Genomic DNA, 23,318 nt, shown 5'->3' with positions numbered 1-23,318 from the left:
CATGTAAAAGTGCTTCGTGTCCTTTATCAGCCATTTTGTTGATTTGATATCTGTCCATCGTTTCTGTGCCTCCGCCAGAAGTTTGTCTTTCTGTGACCACAGAGAGTCGTTATTCCTACTTTCAACCATGAACAGCCGTTGTTCATGGCAACAAATATAAAGATGGAAATCGGTAGAAAGGTTTGATTGGGATTGGGAACAAGTTACATTTATTGATAAAGGACTAACAGAAGTCTCAGTGAGAACTTTGTAACTAACATCAAGATCCAATTTTAATCCAAGCACAAATCCAACATTTTCTCTTCCATTCATTTCAGTTTATCCAACAACACACGAGACGAGCAACAACTTGTACTTATTTAATATAATTAGCACTTTATCTGTTGACCCCCTGAGTTCCCGCTTTGGACCCCTGTGGGTCTACTTGGACCACGTTGAGAAGTGTGAGGTAAATGAACCGTCATTTCGGGATCAAACTGTTTCGTTGGAAATCATTTATCATATCGCGTCCTAACCTAATTAAGTACTATAGTCGCTTCTTAATGGTATTGGAAGCATCATTACTAAGGTCGTGTTAATAGCACATTGTTGTTAGATAATTACATATTTCCCTAGCCAATGTTACGATACCATACTCTCATAATCATTAGAACTCCCTACTCCATTACCAGTGTAAAACCTTACAAGATTGTGATACAATACATACGGTTATGGAGCAAACCAATGCTGTTATCAAAAGTAAGAGTATAAGATAATCAATAAGATATTTCTTTTGGAAGAAAAATAAGTCAGAATATATATGTAATAACTGAAGTCCAAATCTCCAAGATCAATCTAAATTCCGTACTGGCACGCCTTCTAATTTGCCAATCCCTGAAATTGCAGCAGTCTTTTGGCCTCAATAATTGTAGCGTATTTATAAACAGACCCCGTAATAGAAGAACCACGCATCACACATAAACTGTTGAACCGAGCAATTTTCGATTCATTTTTATTTGTATAAAACTGCTAATGCATTTGAATAGCAAAACGTGTATATGCAAAGATATAGCACATTCTGAAGCTAGATTCGCCATCACCTACACTTGTATACAAAGCAATCATCTACATTGTTCTGAATAGCATTTTTCATTTAAACACAAAATATTAGAAAGTATATTGAATATAAATATTAAGTTTTGTGAATAATTCCGAGCGAGGACGAAAAAACAAAATTACCACATTCAGCTACTTAAGTTTGGCGCTGGTCTAACTTTTTTTTACACTTTACTCTGGTTATTAGCAGTCTATTCATTAACACTGAACTGTACGTAATAGAACAAGTGAAACGTGTTTTCATGTATATAATTATATATATGTCAATTTTTGCGTATTCTGCTCTTCTCAGATATTCTATCGTGAGTTTGACTTTTTCATTCATATGGTTTTCACTGGCCCAATCAGTGGCTTTCTCATAAGACTCGACGGCCACCCTGTAATGTTCAATTGCTTCACCAAATTGATTGTTTTCGCTGTAAGCAAGTGCAGCATTGTGATGACAATGTCCGAATACTCGACGTTTGACGGCGTCGTTGTTATATTCCTTTTCCATAAGTTGAGTGACGGATAAGTTGACCGTCACAGATTTCTCTCGAATATCACAGTAGTAATAGCAGAGAGCGACGTTATATAAACACCAGACTTCGTTAATAAATTTCACTTTTGGCTCTGCATCTGCAACGCATGGTACCAACTCAGACATCTCCAGCAGGAGGGGTAGAACACAACTGTGAATGACTTTTTCCATCATGTTGTCCTCTTTGGTGATTTTCTTAATAAATAATGTTATTTTTTCTACAGTCTCCTTTATTCCCAGAACAGAGAAATTGCGTTTTGTACTGATGTGATGCAGTTTTGCAGCAACATAAAAACAGATGATAGAAAGAATATTCAACTGTTTTTCCGCTAATATACTCCCCATGTTCATTACATCTTTTACTTTACCGACAAATTGTCGCACAAAATAATCTTCTATTACAAGTTCTTCTAAACTTTGCGTCTTCAGATGTTTGCATATTGAAGCCAGAGCATTTCTCACTCTGTCTCCACCTTTCATGTTCTTGTCGCGAATGTCTACCATTATTTTATTGTAGAGTGTCTCCCATGTTTTACTAACTACTGATAAAACGTTGGCCCAATCGTCTTTAATTTCTTCCGGTATTGCCACCACTGTCGAATAAAAAGTTGAAGATATATGTTGACATTTTATAACAAGCATAAAGCACGAAGTCTAAATCTAACCAATCAGAAAGTAGAGTTTTGGCATATAGCACGTTGATTAATATTGATAAATGTCAATTTCTCAAAGAAAGAACCTATTCAGAACCTCCGATTTGACAAGAAAAAAAAATAAACGAAATTGAAGCATATTATTCTAAATTTGGAAGCTTCTTCATTTTCATGTAAAAGTGCTTCGTGTCCTTCATCAGCCATTTCGTTGAATTGATATCTGTCCATCGTTTCTGTGCCTCCACCAGAAGTTTGGCTTTCTATGACCATGGAGAGTCGTTATTCCTACTTTCAACCATGAACAGCCGTTGTTTATGGCAACAAATTATAAGGATAAAAGTCGGTAGATAGGTTTGATTGGGAAATTCAATTCACTTGAGTATTACAAATACATTTTTTGAGGATATTTCCGTCTTATTGATATATTTATAGTACAATAACTTACCCAGTTGAGTAGCTATGCCGCGAGCAGGTGGAGATCTGGAATATCAAGTACAAGAATCGTTACATAACCGACCTTGAATTACGCATCAATGTTACATCATATATGTTATAACTTTTGGGAAATCTGCATATAAGCTGATCAGTAGAGTATTGAATATGCTTTTTTTGCGTTGAAACAATACTTTTTTAATTCAAACTTTTTATACATCTGGTATTGTCCTAATCAAAATCCAGAATTCAAAATTAAAACGGCGAAGCTTTGGTGGAAAATACTAGGCAACTAGTAGAGTTTACAAACACCCGCACGAAATGCCTGTAATTTGAGTAATAAAAATAATAATATTTTAGGAGTGTTGAATCACTTACACGTGATTATGTATTATATCTTCATGATGATGATGGCATTCATTATGTATTGCACCAATGTGGAAAACATTGTTAATAACTCGTGGCTCTGCTGCCAGCCGCAGTTCTTCAGGTGGATTTGCTTCTGCCATGTCAGTATTGGAAGCTTCATGAGTATTGGAAGTCAGTATTGGGAGTCTTCATCATCTTAATTTATGTATAAAGATAAAAATATACAGTAAGAAAGAAGTTTAAATTCGGAATAAATGCAGCTCTACTCGAAGCCCTCACTCGAGCCAATAGTGACAAATATATTATACATATTTAAATGGCTATGAATCCCAGGAAGACAAATGTGGCAATGGAGACTATATTGAAAAAAATTATGATATTCATTACATTCTTGTAAATATACGTCAACATGAAAACTAAAATAACGATACAAGATCTTTCTATTGTAAAGCAATGCTGATTGATATTCCACAATGTATGTTTCTGTACAAAAATTCATTTAACAGTATTGAATGACCTCAAAACAACTTAATCATAATTAGCTACTCAATTTCAGTCCTAACAACAAGAAGTTAGCAAAACAATTCAATCATCTAGCTGACGTTCAAAGCATATAATTCTATGAGTGCAATCCTTCAAAAAAACAAAAAACTACAAAACTTGAACAACTGTAAAACTAAAACGAATTGACGATACAGTTTCATTTTGATAGAGTGAACTTCATAACTTCTTCCATAGGTTGGTTATTTGTCCTATACAAAATTGATATTAATTTATTGACAAAGCTTCCTGTGCCGTGATTCTGTAAAAAGTGCAAAATTAACGGAATCGCCGCGCTCATAATGAAATTTGATCTTATCTTCCACAATGCAATTTACTGAAGGACGCAAGTATTCAAATACAATTTATATATATTTTTTATTCACGGTGGATCTATTGAGTTAAAATTGTGTAACTAGCACTTCACGTTCGATAGGTTGGTACATTCATTTATCTACTCGTGTTTCAACTTGTCTAAGGACAATAAATACCGTATATACAAAAAGCAAAACAAAATAAATCATCTTGTTGGATGATTAACATTTAGGCTATAAAGTATTTGTTGTATCTAAGCTTTTATTGGTAATATAGTAATATAATTAGGAGCCGAACAACGTACGATATAGCATAATATTAAATGAGATGGATATTTTCATGTCATTCTCTACAGTCCATCCGTATCCGTTATAGAGGCCGGACTTTCCTAGTTGCTTGGAATTATATCTTTTCATTTAAATACGTGGTAACCAGGGGCGGACACTTTCCATAATTTTGGGGGGCGAACTTGGATCGCCTACCGAAAAACACCGCGCCGTGTATTGTCACGTAACAATAACCTGTCGATGTCATTCTTCTAGCACAGTGGTTCTTAAACTTTTTCGAGCGCGACCCAAATCTGAGTTTTATGAATACTCGCGACCCAATCCTAAATAACGCAAAATGTGTTTTTAATGTTAGTACAGTTTGACTCAAATACAGACAACTATTTAATAGAAACAGTCCATTGACTCAGTGAGATTGATGAAACTGTAATTTCCTTTTCATTATATCTTCAATACACAGCTCTATTTTACTTAACGCAATACGCAAGTTGTCACGGGTATCGAGGCGATTGCGAGCTTAGTTTTGATAACCGTTAGTGCCAAATATCCTCGCTCGCACAAGTGCCTTGTCGCGAATTGTAGCAGAAAAGTGCCGCTGTCCGTCGCAAACACGACATTCTAGCTGGCCTTCGGTATCTCTCGCAATATACAACTTTTTACTCATCAAATGTGCACACACTGCTTCGTTCGCGGTAAATTGTGCCTCGAGATGAAGTCACATTTTCTCTAGATATTGAATAATCTAATGTTGAGAGGCGAGCTTTTTCATTGCGTCGTCTATTACAATTTACATTACCAAAAAGACACCCATTTTTGGTTATTTTAATCCACTAAGACGACATTCCACACGGTCAACACAACGACAAGCGACGTGCATGGTTACCGATACCATAAAACCAATACACGTGACTGGCATATCAGAATTGTGATGTAACAATGAGCTCAAGACAGTTCTTTCCGTGAATGAAATTTTATATTTCATCATTTTTAAATACCAGAGTTTAGAAGCTAAATTGAAACATTGGGAAAGCTGAAAATTCGTCCTTCTCCTCTTAGATTGCCCTTGCATTGACGACCTTGTCGCGACCCATTTTAAAACCTTCCGCGACCCATGTTTGGGTCGCGACCCATACTTTAAGAACCACTGTTCTAGCATATCTAGGCTGCTTTGCTTGGACACGGAACTTGCGCGTCACTGAACTAATTTCTTGAATATAAGCACACGGCTTTTGCTAACAAACAGAAACGACAAATTGGAGGAGTCATATTGGGTTTCAATTCCTAGTTCTGCATAAAGCGCACTAACGCCGTTTCGTAAAATCAGAAATGCAAAACAAGGTAAGCTATTGTGCGAATTTTTTCCTGAATTTTACCAAGGAAATATCATTTGATGATTTGACTAGTAGAATTTCCATTATTGCCGATTTATTAAATCGTCATTTGAACTCGAAATAACATTCAGGATTCACGCAATGACTTTGCAGGGTTTTTATTCATAATTTAATACGAGGGGGGGGGGGGGGTCAAAGTCGGAAATTCCCTTTGCCGTCTGTAACAGTCACCGCGATTATGCGCTCGTTAAAAGAGCCGCCTTTTTAAGCGTATAATGATTTTTCTGTCGCGTAGAATATTCAATCCATGTCAGCCACGAGATTCTAAAATGTCCCTATTTATTAATTTAATTGTGTGCAACGTAACTCGCGGTTGCGACTTCTTACGTCAAAATAAAAATATTCGTGAACTAAATACAACGTCGATTTGTGGACATAAAAATATGAAATAAGCTGCCAGATCTATTTAATTTTGATACGTATTTTTGCAATCTTCCGATATCGTTATCGCCGTTACAAAAATCTCGATATCTGATATAAAATCCCGTATAGTACAATATTACTTCATACAAAGAAAATAATTATAAAGTATACAAGTAAATCGAAAATACAAATTCACCGCCTCGAAATCCACGCCGAACAGTCGCCGCGATTACGCCACTTGTTAAAAGAGACGACTTTTCAACGAAAAATGATTTTTCACTTGTGCAAAGTAATCAATCAAAGACCGATACCGGCACATTTAAAATGTCTTGATTTATTAAATTAATTGTCTTCAATTAAAATTGCGGTTGCGTCGACAAAACAAGAGCCCCTCTAAAACACTATACGGCAGTCCGCGGACATAAAAATGTGTGGTAAACTGCCCGTTTATATATTGTTTTAATCCGTATTTTTGCTATTTTGCGAATTCGATAAATTTGAGATGTACTTGTAACACTGACTCCGCTCAATCGCAATGCTGCCACTCGGATTATTTTTAAAAATAAAACCTTTCGAAAAATCTGTATATTTTCTGTCAATTTTCACGAAGTAAAATTTATTTCAGTACAATAAAAATTGATCGAATATACTTTAATTATCTCATATATCATCACAAACCGGGAAAAAGTCGCGTACTCAACCTTGTTTAAAGTCAACACGAAAATTTTCGACGTCAACTTAAAAGTAATGGATAAAAAGTCAAATCCCGCCCACAATTAACTGTGTTTCGATAGTAACGAAATGTTTTTGAAGGCCAACCGGAAACCAACTATAATGTGTGCCGTAGGAACACGAAATTTTGCGATTTTCGATGCCTAGAAAAGCGTTTTTTAACTGTCGCGGGCCTCAACAAAACTTATATTGTTTACGGTTTTATTTTTAGTATTTTATATTGCTGCTTTTCAATCAAAAAATATAGATCTCGGATTTTACTCCTTCATTTGTCTTTAGAATCTCGCCGATGAACTTGCCGGGTTCATAATTCCGTGCTAGTACAAATATAAAATAATTATCATAGTCATCGTGTCACAAATTTGTAGAAAAGATGTGATTCAATGAGAATAAACGCCAACGTAACAGGTCACAATGATGAAAACAACCGGCGATTTTAGCAAAAGGCAATTGAACGCGTTATTGACGACTTTTTCAGTTTTTAAAAAAATTCCAGGGGGGGGGATATATTTTTCATTATCTCATATATCATCACAAACCGGGAAAAAGTCGCGTACTCAACCTTGTTTAAAGTCAACACGAAAATTTTCGACGTCAACTTAAAAGTAATGGATAAAAAGTCAAATCCCGCCCACAATTAACTGTGTTTCGATAGTAACGAAATGTTTTTGAAGGCCAACCGGAAACCAACTATAATGTGTGCCGTAGGAACACGAAATTTTGCGATTTTCGATGCCTAGAAAAGCGTTTTTTAACTGTCGCGGGCCTCAACAAAACTTATATTGTTTACGGTTTTATTTTTAGTATTTTATATTGCTGCTTTTCAATCAAAAAATATAGATCTCGGATTTTACTCCTTCATTTGTCTTTAGAATCTCGCCGATGAACTTGCCGGGTTCATAATTCCGTGCTAGTACAAATATAAAATAATTATCATAGTCATCGTGTCACAAATTTGTAGAAAAGATGTGATTCAATGAGAATAAACGCCAACGTAACAGGTCACAATGATGAAAACAACCGGCGATTTTAGCAAAAGGCAATTGAACGCGTTATTGACGACTTTTTCAGTTTTTAAAAAAATTCCAGGGGGGGGGGGGGGATATATTTTTCATTATCTCATATATCATCACAAACCGGGAAAAAGTCGCGTACTCAACCTTGTTTAAAGTCAACACGAAAATTTTCGACGTCAACTTAAAAGTAATGGATAAAAAGTCAAATCCCGCCCACAATTAACTGTGTTTCGATAGTAACGAAATGTTTTTGAAGGCCAACCGGAAACCAACTATAATGTGTGCCGTAGGAACACGAAATTTTGCGATTTTTGATGCCTAGAAAAGCGTTTTTTAACTGTCGCGGGCCTCAACAAAACTTATATTGTTTACGGTTTTATTTTTAGTATTTTATATTGCTGCTTTTCAATCAAAAAATATAGATCTCGGATTTTACTCCTTCATTTGTCTTTAGAATCTCGCCGATGAACTTGCCGGGTTCATAATTCCGTGCTAGTACAAATATAAAATAATTATCATAGTCATCGTGTCACAAATTTGTAGAAAAGATGTGATTCAATGAGAATAAACGCCAACGTAACAGGTCACAATGATGAAAACAACCGGCGATTTTAGCAAAAGGCAATTGAACGCGTTATTGACGACTTTTTCAGTTTTTAAAAAAATTCCAAGGGGGGGGATATATTTTTCATTATCTCATATATCATCACAAACCGGGAAAAAGTCGCGTACTCAACCTTGTTTAAAGTCAACACGAAAATTTTCGACGTCAACTTAAAAGTAATGGATAAAAAGTCAAATCCCGCCCACAATTAACTGTGTTTCGGTAGTAACGAAATGTTTTTGAAGGCCAACCGGAAACCAACTATAATGTGTGCCGTAGGAACACGAAATTTTGCGATTTTTGATGCCTAGAAAAGCGTTTTTTAACTGTCGCGGGCCTCAACAAAACTTATATTGTTTTTGGTTTTATTTTTAGTATTTTATATTGCTGCTTTTCAATCAAAAAATATAGATCTCGGATTTTACTCCTTCATTTGTCTTTAGAATCTCGCCGATGAACTTGCCGGGTTCATAATTTCGTGCTAGTACAAATATAAAATAATTATCATAGTCATCGTGTCACAAATTTGTAGAAAAGATGTGATTCAATGAGAATAAACGCCAACGTAACAGGTCACAATGATGAAAACAACCGGCGATTTTAGCAAAAGGCAATTGAACGTGTTATTGACGACTTTTTCAGTTTTTAAAAAAATTCCAAGGGGGGGGGGATATCTTTTTCAGATAGTTTCTGTGGTCTGAAAAGTCGAATAAGCGTTTTTAGAAATAGTAATTGCTTTGATATTTGCCCGCAAATTATGCTGGGCCTTGCACGAAACCCAAAACGTGAAAAGATACGTCCAGCGGTGAAAATTGTTTAAATCTTTAAATCTATTTAATGTTTTAGCGATAATGAATAATTGTTGTAATGAAAGTTTGCCTCTTTCACTTCTCTCGCAAGTGCCAACAATAACACTATTGAAATATTTTGACAATAAGAAAACCATATTAAGTTGTAATTAGTTGTGCAAAACCGTGGCGCGTGATCGGCGGTGCGTTTGAAGACGGAGTATTACCCGTGCGGGTGCGCATGTTTCACGAAAATGTAAGGTGCTCCGAAAGCGCGTTGGTCTACATTATTGTAAGAAAACAGTCATAATATCGGTAACTAACAACCGTTTAATCGCGCTCGACTATCGCACTTTTCGAACATGATAATTTTGTAAGGCGGAAATAACATGTGTAAAAAATTTTTGCGAAATTATTGGGGGGGCGACCGCTCCCCTTCGCCCCCCCGGGTGTCCGCACCTGGTGGTAACATGGACTGGAACATATGAGCTGTGTTCAGTGGCCAATAAAGTCATAAAAACGCCTGTCTGTGATAATGGAATAATCCAATTCATAGAAACGCACAGTTGAATATATTATAATAGCTACTACAAGTGCCTACTCCCGTCGCATATTTCAGCTAATCTCTTGATATTTAGGCTAATAATCCCGCTTGCTTAATTATTGTTGTATCCTGTGGGTTGCATAGATAACGATAATTTAAACATTTTATCTATTACACTCTAAAGTAATTAAATCGGTAAATCTGAATTTACATAAACGTCTATCTACGATTATTGAACTCATTGGAGGTGATGTCGCGCGATAATAGACACAATTGTGAAAACTAAACCTACTAATGAGATAACAACAATGTTATGGGAATACGCAATATTTAGTGTGATAAAAAGTGCAAGTTATCGCGGCGATACACTTGAACAATCCGAGGTCACTACAGATAGCATCAGACTTCTTTTATGAAAGTATACCGCATGGTACATAAGGAATCTGACCAATACGTATTTCTTCAGGCACCAATATTGTACTATGTTCAACGTCGTTTCCCCCTATTCCAAGGTATGTTTTGTCCAGTAAACGAAACAAGGCCCTTTTTTGGTCCAGCAGATAGCAATAAAACAAACGGGGAAATATTACCAACAGCAAGCTTACAGAAAAACACAAAGCGAACCAGGTTTACGATTGATGCAATTCTCGACAACGAAAGGGAAGACGAAAATTATAATCCATCAAAACAAACAAAGTCAAGCGAATCTTCTGTCAACAATCCTAATACATCGGTTGATTCTGAAGTTATATCCAACTTTGATTAAGAGTCGTCAAACTCCAGCAGTTTCAGTGTTTATGAACCACATGAATCTTCCAATTCAACTTCAGGTAGATATCATTCCGTCTGTCATCTCTCAAAACGACAGAATGGTTGGTGGCACTACAATTACCCCGATTTTAACAACAAGACTTCAAGGAAGCATAGTGAATTATTGCATTCAACTCCAGAGCCAATGGCACAATATAAACAGTTTCATCCGGACATGAACGAGTCATTTACGCTTTCTCCTATTGCCCAGGACCTAAAAATCTATCATCGTGAGTAGATCACACACTAATGTGAAAAGAATCAGAACGGGTTTCACCAACAAACAGCTTGAAAAATTTGGGAAAGAATTTTCACAACAACGTTATTTGGTTGGTGATGATAGAACAGCACTGGCAAATAAATTGAAACTCGGGGAAGCTCAAATCAAGGTTTGGTTTCAAAACAGAAGAATAAAATTTAAAAAGCAGATGTGTACGGAATCGCCTGGTATTGTCGATGACAATTGAAAATTTTTCTTTATTTTTAAATTTTGTACTTTGAACAAGTTCCAATGATTTTCCAAAATTCTTATATCTCATTTTTTAATAAAGCAACGTAAAATCAACTGAGCTCTAACAATTATTTTTATTCGATTGTAACGAAATTCGAATGCACTGCCATGTGGGGAAACCCACGTGAATATGCGCTGGAGTGGGGCACTGGGAAAAATAACGGGAATCGGAATCTATTAGAATTGAACTGTTCGGCTGGATGGTTGGCGGATCATACTGCGCAGTGTGCGTGACTTCAATTTCAGCTGAGAACAATTATGGGTTATATATTGCAGGATCGGGCATGTACAGACTGAAGTGAAAAACAGCCCGTCCACGCGATACGTTTTTATCTGCTTTCTCTTTTTCCGGTATGGATGTGAAATATCTCATCTTGAACATGGCTGTAATCGAAAGTCAATGCTGTTCCACTGCTAATTCATTCAGGCAGTCGTTTTGACTGGGAGAGATGAATGGTCACTGAAAATGAATATATATACTGATTCAGATAATTTTGTCAAACAAAATGATGTCAAATTACATGGCGAGACCAAACTGAGAGAGGCATCACCTGCTTTATCTATAGCTGGATTTGACCTCATACCAGTGGTTCTAACCTTCGTGAGTCTGTCGAACCCCTACTCTTTTCTGTAAGCTCCCGTCGAACCACACCGTACAAAGCGGTTAAAACCAGGAGCGCATTAGGAACTTTATAAAGGGGAAGCTATTCTATGGAAGGTTTTAGAATATTACCATTGTGGTGTGACTTTATATATACATTTAAATTGCCATTGTTGTATAACAATTGTGTATCCCGAATGAGAAGCATGTGTTTCTCGTTATATAGACCAGTGGTTCTCAACCGCCGGCAACGTTGCTACCGGCCCGCCAAATATTTTTCTAATATTAATATGTTAAAAGCAAATTGCAAAATACAAAGTATTGACGGCATATCCGTTATTTTCATGATTTTTTTCCGAACTCCTATTTATTCGTAGTACCGGTATTCGTCTAACAACCGAACTTGGTTAGAAGTCCTCTGCCCATTTCAAACCCTGAACAGCTGGATGTTTGTTAAGTCTATGGCCTCATAACGGCGGCTAACGTCATAACGGAGGAGTTTGATAGCACACAGTTAGGGTGTCGGTTTTTATCAATTCTGAAAAAACATCCTGTTTTAAAATACATACTGTTGACATATTAAAAGTTTTTATTAAAAGGAGGTTGCGAAAACACATAAATTGAAAAGTGATCAAAAGTGTAGTTTAGAACAAGCCACAAGTAATATTCAATAACTCGGAATCGTTTGAAAAATATTACCATACGCTTACTGATTCCATCTACAGGGCTATCATATTAGTCCTAATTTTGCTTCGAATTGATATAATTTATGTATTTCAAAATTTCAAAAATCAGGTAAATATGTGAGTATGATGGCAGGATAAGTGGCGACGAATATGAAAAAAGAAACAAAATCGGAACGATGTGCAATAAAAGTTTTACAGCAGGAATTAAGTATGAATTTGAATATATTGCTGAGAAGCTTATAGCGCTTGAAATCAGTAGGACCGAAAAAGAGCTGCACCATGAACGTCTGGGTTTTAGAAATGGGAACAATTTGATATGAGCCTATAGTGTTAACGATATCATAATCGTGGATTCGTGAGTATTGAATCTATTTTGTATTTGTATTACGCAGACCTTCAGGGTTCTTTTCTCGATGTCTTGGATATGTCGTGTTCCACGTGTCCCAGTTGCTCCTCGTGTCATACTTGTACCAATGTGATGGTAATTGGCGTATAAGTAAATTATACCTGATTGAACTATTGTAATTACTATTTATAAAAATATTTCGATACTGATATTCAGATAATATTTATTTCCTATTTGAATTGTAGGAGACAAACAGTATTAAATAGTATCTGCGAACTATGTTTACGGTGATCATTTTTCAGATTGACGAACAGGTATTCCAGAACATATTAAATTGATATATATATGTAGTGCCTCATTTTCCAAGCGGGACACGTGGGATACGTCCGACAAGTGGGACACTCCGGGCGGCAAATTGGACAAGTGGGGCACATGGGAAAAGTGGGACAATTTGAGCGAAAAATTGTGGCACGTTGTACAATTGGGAGGGGGCGGGGCAAATGAGACACATGCCACAGGTGAGACAACTGTGACGCAACATATTTAAGACGCCCTTCTTTGTTCTGCGACAATGGGTCATGCAGGTTTGGGTCTATACTGCGATCTTTGAATTGACTGCGATTGGATTTTACTCGATCGTTGAGAATCTTCTATCTGGTTATGCTCTACATCAAAATATTGTTTTGCTCTTTATCTATATACACGGAGAAAAGCTCCGATTGAAATAGAAATATAATTGTAATAATCGTACATAATTATAAAACGTGAATCAGAGTTTAGGATGGGACTCTGGGGCCTACGTGATGAAAAGTCGTTCGGTTCTGCGAGCATTTAGGTGACTGCGATCGATTTCTTCTGACTTTGCAGAGTACGTTGGTATAAAAATTTATAAAATTACCTAAGAATTGTTCCGCTAAAAGGTAACAGTAAAATATTTTGTGGAATATCAGGTCCGTAGACTCGGAGTAATATGAAAGAATAAATGTAATGTAACTTTCCTTGTCGGCTGCTGCTGTTGACCAACCAAGTTTTGAAACAATGTGCCTCAATGCTTTCGCTCTGTTACGCTATCTATAAAATAGGCTATAGGTGAAGCCACACTTCATCGGTGAGTAAGAGGCTGCACCACAAATCACGTATTAGATTAATCATATTCATGACTTTTGCGAAATCGGTAATTGGGGTTGACTGCGGTCACGGGAGCACAACCCCTAATGTGGCAGCAATACTTCGTACAACGTCAATCCAATGATTCGTTCAGGTGAAGTCCTCATTTAAATTTACTTTTGGTGGTCAGATATTGATTGGTTGAATACGCTCGCCATCGCATCACTGATTACTCTGTACGAGTTAGCAGGTTCGAATCCCATGCGGGGATAGTTATGTGCGAGAGGATTGCTGCAATCCTCGCCGCCGTAGGGTGATTCACGTAATCGCTGATCGGATACGCCTTCCTCCAGTAGGGTTTTGTTTTTTATCAATTCTAAAAAAAACATCATGTTTTATTACAATTTTTTTCTTTATTCTTTGTACTTTTCATTGAATTACTCCCTGCATCGCCGCTAAACTACGTCAAAACGTTGCGTTCGAACAGCTGCATACGCTGCCGAAATTATAATTTCAAAAATGTAAGTGAAAATTCTTGTTTTGACTTTTATTTTTATTGCGTGCATTCATCGCCACGGTGGTATCTACACTAAAGTCATAAGATTTTACCCGGAATGTTCATCCGAGATACCAGAGAGACATTTTGAGACGAAAAATCATGAAACTTAGCTCACGAGCCTACTACAAAATTGATTGAGGGAAAGGCAGCCTTCGGCAAAGCGAGTGCTTTACGATAATGAAGAATAAACTTACACCGGCGGATGCGACGCGCTAGCCTAAGGCCCAGGGCTACTCAAATATTTTCACCGAAGGTCCGCATACGAAACTCCAAAAATATTTTGGACTTTCCAGAAATTATATTTCGGCATCTTTAAACACGCTATTCCTCGGCCAACCAATGATTATTAGCTAATCAAAATTGTTTGTTATGGCGTTATAGTTCTTTTCATATATATTTTTAAATCTATAAAAGTTTTATAAATAAAATTTTAAGAGTGGGGCTAATGATTTAGAATGAAGAATTATGCGCGGTCCGAATCGAATACTCAGAAGTGCCGGATTCGGACCGCGTCCGCCAGTTGAGTAGCCCTGGCCTAGGCTATGCTAATTGTAAGAGTCCTCTGATGCAAAGACGCTAGAAATAATCTGTTATAACGCCATAATAAGGATTTCGAGTTTATGTATTGACATTTTTCTCATAAAATAAAGGTATTATTACGGTTAATTAATCCTGTTCGGTTAATTTATGCTTTGCATACTTTTTTCTTAAGGTTGAAGTGATAGAGTCTTCAAAGTTATACAAACTAAAATCATATTTCAATTTTCGCAAGGTGGTTTCGTCGCAGGGTCGCTCAAGTAATAGCTTATCGGTTACGTCTTATTGCGCCAACCAACCACGTTTGCGGTCGCACTGAACTAAAGCTTGAGAAGGTGTGTATGAGCCGTTATCGACATTTGCGCCGTTTCGAAGGATTTATCGCAAATAAGAAGCGCTTTGCAAGTTTTTACATCCATTTTCCTTCAACATATTTAATACAAAAAAATCAAATAGTACAGCCATTTTGACAAAACAGGCAAAAAAAAACTTGATTTATAACAATTGTTTTAAAACAATTCTCTTTGAACAAATCCCTATCATCCACCACCAAGTCCATGGTACCGAAGACAAATAACTAACTAATCCCATACCCTCTTTCTTTTAGAATAGTAACGTAGACTTCGGCAAGCCTCGAACGCATTGTTTTTAGCTTTTTTATAGTCTTATGCGATCGCTTCATTGTGGAAGTGGGAATAATTGAAAGCCATCAAATGAAATTCGTGCACTCGGACGAAGTAACAAAAATTTTTGCAATGCCGCAGGAACGCTTATTAATACTTTACATATTACCAGTGATTTGTTATATCACAATCCGAAACATATCTACCGTAAATACCTTTGGATCACCGATGTTATTGTTCTTTGATATACTTTGTTTAAAATACTTTTCATATTTACTATCTATTTTGAAGGTGGGTTACCACGGAAAATTTATTTTCAAGAACTTGATTCTATTTAACTATCCATGACTTTTGGTTAACGAAAGACCGGCTAAGTTTTCAGGAAATGAGGGGTTTTTGAGGAACACTGAGGAAAAGTGTGCGAAATGAACTAGAAAGTGTCTTACTATAAGTAAACAGCAAAGTTCTAGGTTAAATATCGGGTCCTGTAAGAACCAGGAACAAATTGAAGGAATGGATTTATTTAAAAAAGTTGCCTTGACTGCTGCTGTTGTTAACCATCGAAGTTTTAAGCCAATGTGCCTCAACACTTCATTGGTGAGAAAAATGACGCATCCCGAAACAAGTTTGAAACCAGTCATATTTACAACTCTTGATATTGGTCATGAAGCTTAATAACAGTACAGGGAGCGCCAGAGCAAATGTTGTAACGATACTCCATACAGCGGCAATTAAGTGAATAGTTCAAGTAATGCTCTAATTTCTAATCATTGTTCTACTTGGCTTAAAAAGGGCCCTTCACCCCTTTGAATATAATCTGAACCAGACCTTGTATTATCTTTCATCAAATTATGCGAGGAATTGTTTTTACGACCTATATATAAATGTACAACTTTTAATATTAGGTCCACAATATATTTTACATACAAAGATGTCTGACATGAAACGTTACTAAACTTGAGATATATGAACATTGACAGCTTTTATCCCGAACGGTATTGACATCGTTATGGATTAATTGTGTCCGAAGAAATGAGTAAATATATATATTATGGTTAAAATAAAATTAGCTTCGGGAATGAAACAAAATTTTTCTACTTAGTGACTAAGTTTTCCTTTAATTTATATCCGTGCCAATTGTATACCGTCATAATATTAAAAACTTGCTGCGTGTTATCGTTGTTTTTATTTGATTTTATGAGCATTAGGATTTTTTTCATTCATTCAAAGCTATTGAAATATCTAGAATAATATTCTTTCAGTTGTGATTTTGAAACCTAGTATTGTTAAGTAGTACCTCGAAGCAATATATCTTGGAAAAACCCGAAAATATAATTGCAATTAAAATTCGTGGTACGATTCAGCGGGTTCGTGCGAACTCGTTATTGGAATGAAAGCGTTCTTGTTTTAGACGTTAAACAAATGCAACACCGTAGTTAACGATTGCGATTATATTTGTCGTTCCGTAGAACCTGTTGATGGTGGGGCCATACGAGAGGAAACCCAATTTTAAATTTTTGAACCCAGCACTAATTAAGATTTAATAATATTTCAACTACTTTTAAAGAATTTATTTCTCAGTGGTATTTTTCATCTAAATCTTTAGATGAAATATATTCGGAGGTTGTCATTGTCAAGTTGTCAAGTAATAAAAATAGCAGAAACGATTCCATAGGTGCTGTAAAGTTTCATTTGAAAAATTACTGTTATTCGGGGTTAGTCACCGTGAAAATAGATTTTTTAGTTTGAAGGACATTTAATCATCTCATTTCCGTGGCCGGAACATGGTTTTGCTCAGTTCCAGAAACAGATCAAATGTGCTAATAAATAAATTTGAGTGTGCTTATAACCAATATTGCAGGGGAAGATGGGGCACGTTGGGACATGGGGCACAGTGAAAAATCAGCTCTCGCACTGATACTATATCTGCAATCCTGTCCGCGGTTCGATGTTTCAATCCGCCTTTCGGTGAGTTACAACGTCCCCGCGAACGGACAACGGACGGGTAGAGCGGCGCAAGCTATGAGATGAAATTGGTTTTGGGAGGTTGAAACTAAAATTTCACCGTTCCAGTTATTTTTTCTACTTCAGCCTTTCCACATGACAAACCACCGTCTGGTATTTTTCAGCTTCAGTCCACTGTAAAATATTCATAACGTTGGCGAGTGGATGAGCCTTCCGAATTTCGCCGTGGGATGGTCTGAAAATGGGGAACAATGGACCGGGGTTCAGTGGGACATGTCCTACAGGGCACAATTCGAGAGTGTTTGATACAATAAGTGCTCAGAGACCTAGAGATGCGGTATATTTTGTGTAAGATTATGGTTTCTTTCGACCCATGGCCCAATATGGAATTTATTCAAGAATCAATAATATTTCCAGATTTAGATTCGAGGAAGGAATTAATCAAATTCGTCTGCAAAATTTTTTGTCAAAATATCTGAACTATTTCAGTTGAACATTGATTTAAAAAACATTAAATCTTCAAATTTGAAGTCTCCCTGTTCTTTGGACGATTATGCTGATTAATTGCTTTTTTTAAAGGCATACTTCGTTGAATTTTGACAGACTGACCCATTGTGCCCCGGGTCTGACCGAATGTGCCCCACAGGTGGGTACAGTGGGACACTTGACAGACGTTTTCCAAAGCAATTTGGTAGTAAGATGTGTGTCGCAAGGGAATTTCTTCGCTGTCGCTGAATAAAAACTACATTTACCCACTATGCATTAGACCCGCCAACTTAACACTTTTTATCACCAGGTGTACCCAAACAAAACGTTGTAGCTTATAATTAACTTTAATATCAAGTCTCTCATCAACAAGTTCCAGTCCGTCATTTGCTTAATTTGTTATACAAAATATCGAGTTAAAATAAACTCAAAATGGAACAAGACCAAGAAGAGCCGGAACTCGGCACAATGGAGAGTAAATTGCCTCTCCCCTCAACTTGTCGTTATTCAGTGATAATGCATCTATCGATCCCAACTTTTCGACAACTAGTTCTGCATTGTATTTCGCAAATTCGAGTCGAGTCCGTATACAGTCACCAAATCAGTGGGCGCTTTGTCTATGATTCATGTTTTTTGAAGAGAAATGATATCAGTTCGATGATTGAAATCTATCCATCTTGGTGTTTCTCAAATACCGATGGGCCGATTATAGAGTGCCTTTTATTTATTTTCAAAAATAGCACATTGCTCGCTTGTACGTATTGTGCTATAAAATCTAATCTATTACCTAATCGATTCCCCTACTAGTTTGGATCCGTTTTATGGTGGTCATCCGTTATTACCCGTTGTATATTCATTTATATATAGGTGAGGTTTAGAACATCAATATTTTCTTAGATATTTGTACCAGTGAATGAACAATTGTTACATTGATGACAAAGTAAGTTTAATGACGACACTAGGGATGATAATCTGTAATATCTTTCAAATTTTGAACAAACATACTTATTCATATTAAATCAGGAGAAATTTTAGGCGTTTCTGAATATTGAGATGTGACGTTAAACCAAAGAAAGGCCAGATATATTTGAATAAGAGAAAATGGTTTGCAAAACATCTAACCTTCCATATAATTCCGTTTGGTATCCATGTCTTTCAGCTGCGTTTCGTTCTTCATATATAGCAGAAGGAAATGAAAAGTTTTGACTTTCGGATTCCGGTTCTTCTTTGAACGACATTTTTTGTCTTTGAAGTTGTCTTTTTCTAAAGCTTCAGGTTTTTTACGTTGTCGAGTTTAAGAAACTGTTAGGTATAGTTAAGTGATTATTAGTCACTACTCAGCTACATTCAAAAAGCGGTAGACATAAACGGTAAAGTGTTGAAGGTACCGACTAGGTATTTTTCCTATGTTAGTACTCTAGAGCAACGGTGCACAACCTGCGGCCGTCGTGAAAAAATAATGCAGCCGTCCTCATACAAAATCCTATGAAAAGAAAAAGTTCAAAATATAGGATTTGGCGGCTATGCTGGCGTATATTGAAGCAAAACAAAAGCACTGCAAAAAAGTCAGACGACACGATGCGTCACAATCTGGATGGTGTTTTTGCTGTTGGAGATTTCCCTTCACGGTTCAGATTGATCACGCGTTTTGGCAGCCTAGCATCGTAGCAAGCTAGCCTAGAAAGGCCAGTTATCTGACTTTGCAAGTTTATCTGCCCACATTCAAGACCAAGGGAGTCATTAATGCTACAATTCTTTGCAAACTTTTATAAAATAAATTTAAATATTTGACATTTTATTATACTTTTGGGGACAAGAAAATGGGGGCGACCGCCCCTCCCCGACTTTCTATTTTTTTTTCAAAATTGTGCAACCATTATGCAACTTGCTGCAATATATCCGCTCAAGAATAGGTCCACCGAAAAGGAAAATTTGTTTAGAATGCGAATATCATACTTCCAAGTAGTCCTACATACTTCATAATTGGGCAGACTGCACCACGCATGGGTGAAATACGCGGTTATGACGCCATAAAAGCCGAAAATTTTTTTACGCGCCTTCGGCGGGCTCATTAACTCCCTGGCGGCCGTATTGAATACACATAAATGCAATGTGGCCGCGAATGACAAAAAGGTTGTGCACCCCTGCTCTAGAGATATAAACTCTGCATAAGTAACAAGTTAATTAGTATATATGTATATGTCAAAACATATTTGAACTTTGCCTGCTGTGTACCAGTATATCATAATCCTAATTGTTCATTAAAACACATAAAGACACAGATCTTTGAAAAAGTATGGCTTTTAATAGACTAATACTCAAAAATCTGAATTCGGGTAAATTGAAAATGGTTAAAAAATAAAAATTAAATTTCGGTTCCGAATCAAACAATAAAATGATTTGTAATAAGCATTAGGCTGAACGAAATAACTGAAATGACAAATTTACTCAAACGGTGTGTATTTGGCAGCAGAACCTTCTATCTCTAACTTAAACTCATTTATAAACCAATATGTTTGTTTGTTTATTCATCATATTCTTTCAAGATAAACTCAATCTACGCATTGACCTGGAATGTCTTATGCGACTTATAACTTCCTACCTGTTCTCACTTCCTTATGCACTTCAAAATAATTTCTTTGAGTTATCTTATAACTTTAATGAATTTCTGCAACAACAAACGTTTCATTTCGACATTCCGGCACGGCTTATTTTATATTCACTTAAGACTCGCAACAATCCTGTAATCGCTCGGTTTCTACCTTTTCATATGGTTTCGACCTCGCAACCAAATGGCTTTACATTCAATAACTCAAACCTATAGACAGTGTTTTGATATGTAAGGCCGATGAAAATACTTGTTTTTTAAACTCCAAGCAATTGCGGGTTTCTTACTTTGTTAGTCATAATAATTTGACTATGACATGAAAGGTAAGGTGATCACGAGCAGAGGTAAAATAAATTTAGCAGGGTTTACGTTATTCATGCATCAAAACTTTTATACTCCACGCTTGGTAAATAGTAAAAAGATATCACCTATAGGGAAGTTGATTAAGATGTGGGTTCCTTCGTGTTGTAATCAAATTGTTACAGGCTCATATTTAAATATACTTTCCGGTCGTTGCTAATATACATAAACCGACAACACAGTTGCTAATGCATGATAGGTACAGTTTTGAAGACAAAAAAGTTATAGTAGGTAATACAGAATTACCGCAAGCACAATTACCCAACCAACGTAGACCGAATGGTCATTTCGCGGTTATCCTGTCCATTCTGGGAAAGTCATGAATATGTATATATATTTTTTAAATTTTGCTTTGACTTTGTTGTGCGCGTTTGCCTGCATGGATGGCTACTAAAAACGATTTGATTGATTGATTGAATTATTCGTGATTATTTTAAGTTACAGTTTTTAATCGTGATGATTTCGATAATTTAGGTCAATTTTATTCAAAATAACGTTATACACGCATTTATTAACAGATTCTGTGGTATTAACCATCCATGAGAACATGTAACCTATTTTAATAGATTCAAATCCCGTTTACTAACCATTCAGAAAAATGTAAAATGTCATAAAGGTCCTAGAATAGATCCTCGGCTTTAGCTCCCTGAAGGCAACACGGCTTTCGCCACCAACTCAATCAATGTATGTCGCTGGAACATTCATATATATATGACTCACCATATTCCTTGTCCAGAGTGTTAGTAATCAAGCAGTAGACTGCGTTTGAGTAGAGTTGTAGCTCATTATACGTTAACCGAAGAAAAATATCACTGAGCAACTGTATTTTACTAAGTAGCCTATGTGTTTCAGATAACGAAGAAATGTTGTCTTTCAATCGTGGGTTTACATTATTAAAATAGTGTATTTACCAATCAAAATCATATTAGAATTAAATGAATGTATCGATTTAGATGCTTTTTTATAAACAAAACCAGTCCTCGCGAGCCAAAGTGATCAAAATATCGCGAGTTCACTTACTTTAAATTTAATAAACAACCAGAGTTTACCGTTGTAATCAGACTATTTTTATGTTGCATGGGTGGCGTTCTTGTAAAGAAGATATATAAAGCCTTCAGTTATTTTAAAGGTAATTCCCGAGAATTACCGTTGTTTTTTGCGCATCTCGCGTTTATTGTCGCTTTAAATTATATTCTTTCGTGACAGATATTACTTGAAATCAAACCAGACACTGTGTGATGGGCAAGGAAGTACATTTCCGCCGTGTTCTCTTATGTCACCTTTCTTGCGACACTCATTTTATTACGAATTGTTATATTGAGTAATATAAAAACGAGAATATCGGTCGGAGACCGAAGACTTATCGATCTTAGATCGGTAATTAGTTAATAACTCGCTAATTATACGACATAATTAACCCAAAATCTATAGGCTTCTGGTCCGAGGTAAGATGCATGCACATGCAAAATTTGGAGCAGATTCAACCACGCGTTCGTGAGATATTGCGTTCATCTAACAGACACACACACAGACACACAGACAGACAGACAGACATACAGACAAATACCTATCAATATACTTACCGATCTTAAGATCGATAAGTAACTAGCAGCCTGAGCAAGCTTAGTGACATCGTCAAATACCAACCAAGTCAGTCTAAGTTGGTATTTCGGGACCTAGCTAAAAAAAAACTGGATTACGCGGCGTTAAGTCGGCGCTGCGTTTCGTCACTACTGTCACATGGCTGACGCTTGTAAACAGAAGAGTGTTTTTACTGAAATAAAGACACAAAGCGTTAGAAAAAAGGTTTGAATTTCGGGATCTCAACCCCAGTTGGAACATCTAAAAAAAACAAACTTAAAACGTTCCTTCATTAGATACAAATATATGCTAAAATTGTTATGTGAGACGCACGGAATGTATGAGCATGACAGAGTTTGAACCACCCTGGTCTACCTTATCAAAAAACTCCCGACTTTGCTGACCACTATATCGTTGAAATGCAATAGTGGAACCGCCACATAGTGTAAATAGTTCATTGGTTCAATTGTTGAAGTGAATAGAAATTTTTTCAAAACAAAAATGCAGCAACAAGGTGAATACTAGATAGAAAAAACAACAACAATTTAAGAAAACGACTCATAGGCCATTTCGTGTCCAATAAATAAGTTTCAGTGTTTATTTTTAGTAAAGAAGGTTAATATGATACTTGAAGACAAAAAATAAGCGAACATTTTGAAGTTTTAGTCGTCTGGTGAACTCGTAATATTTTAATAAATACCGATAAACTATATAAAATTATGCTCTAAAATTTCTGTGGTGCCCCTCTTTGCTTGGTGCTCTAAGCACGTGCTTATATTGTTTAATGGTTAATCCGGCGCTGCTTAGATTCAAATCATTTAAAATCATCGAATCATTTTATCAGTATTCCTGGCGCCAAGAAGATCTTCCGCTGTTGGATATATGATGT

General features: G+C 36.3%; 1 protein-coding gene across 1 annotated transcript; it reads right to left on the bottom strand.

Moving 5' to 3' along the window:
- Window positions 1–848: 848 nt before the first annotated feature.
- Window positions 849–19,571, bottom strand: LOC144430344 (uncharacterized). The gene is made up of 4 exons (XM_078118252.1): window positions 19,003–19,571; window positions 3,079–3,264; window positions 2,714–2,748; window positions 849–2,208 (listed from the first exon to the last, which is right to left on the bottom strand). Exons 2-4 carry the CDS (start codon window positions 3,207–3,209, stop codon window positions 1,232–1,234), a joined length of 1,143 nt encoding a protein of 380 aa, XP_077974378.1. The 5' UTR covers window positions 3,210–3,264; window positions 19,003–19,571; the 3' UTR covers window positions 849–1,231.
- Between the last annotated feature and the right edge of the window lie 3,747 nt (window positions 19,572–23,318).

The sequence above is a fragment of the Styela clava genome, chromosome 12 (genome assembly GCF_964204865.1).
Source record: "Styela clava chromosome 12, kaStyClav1.hap1.2, whole genome shotgun sequence".
Taxonomy (NCBI): domain Eukaryota; kingdom Metazoa; phylum Chordata; class Ascidiacea; order Stolidobranchia; family Styelidae; genus Styela; species Styela clava.
The sequence above is the reverse complement of the archived record's forward strand: the minus strand, read 5'-3'. Positions and strand labels throughout refer to the sequence as shown.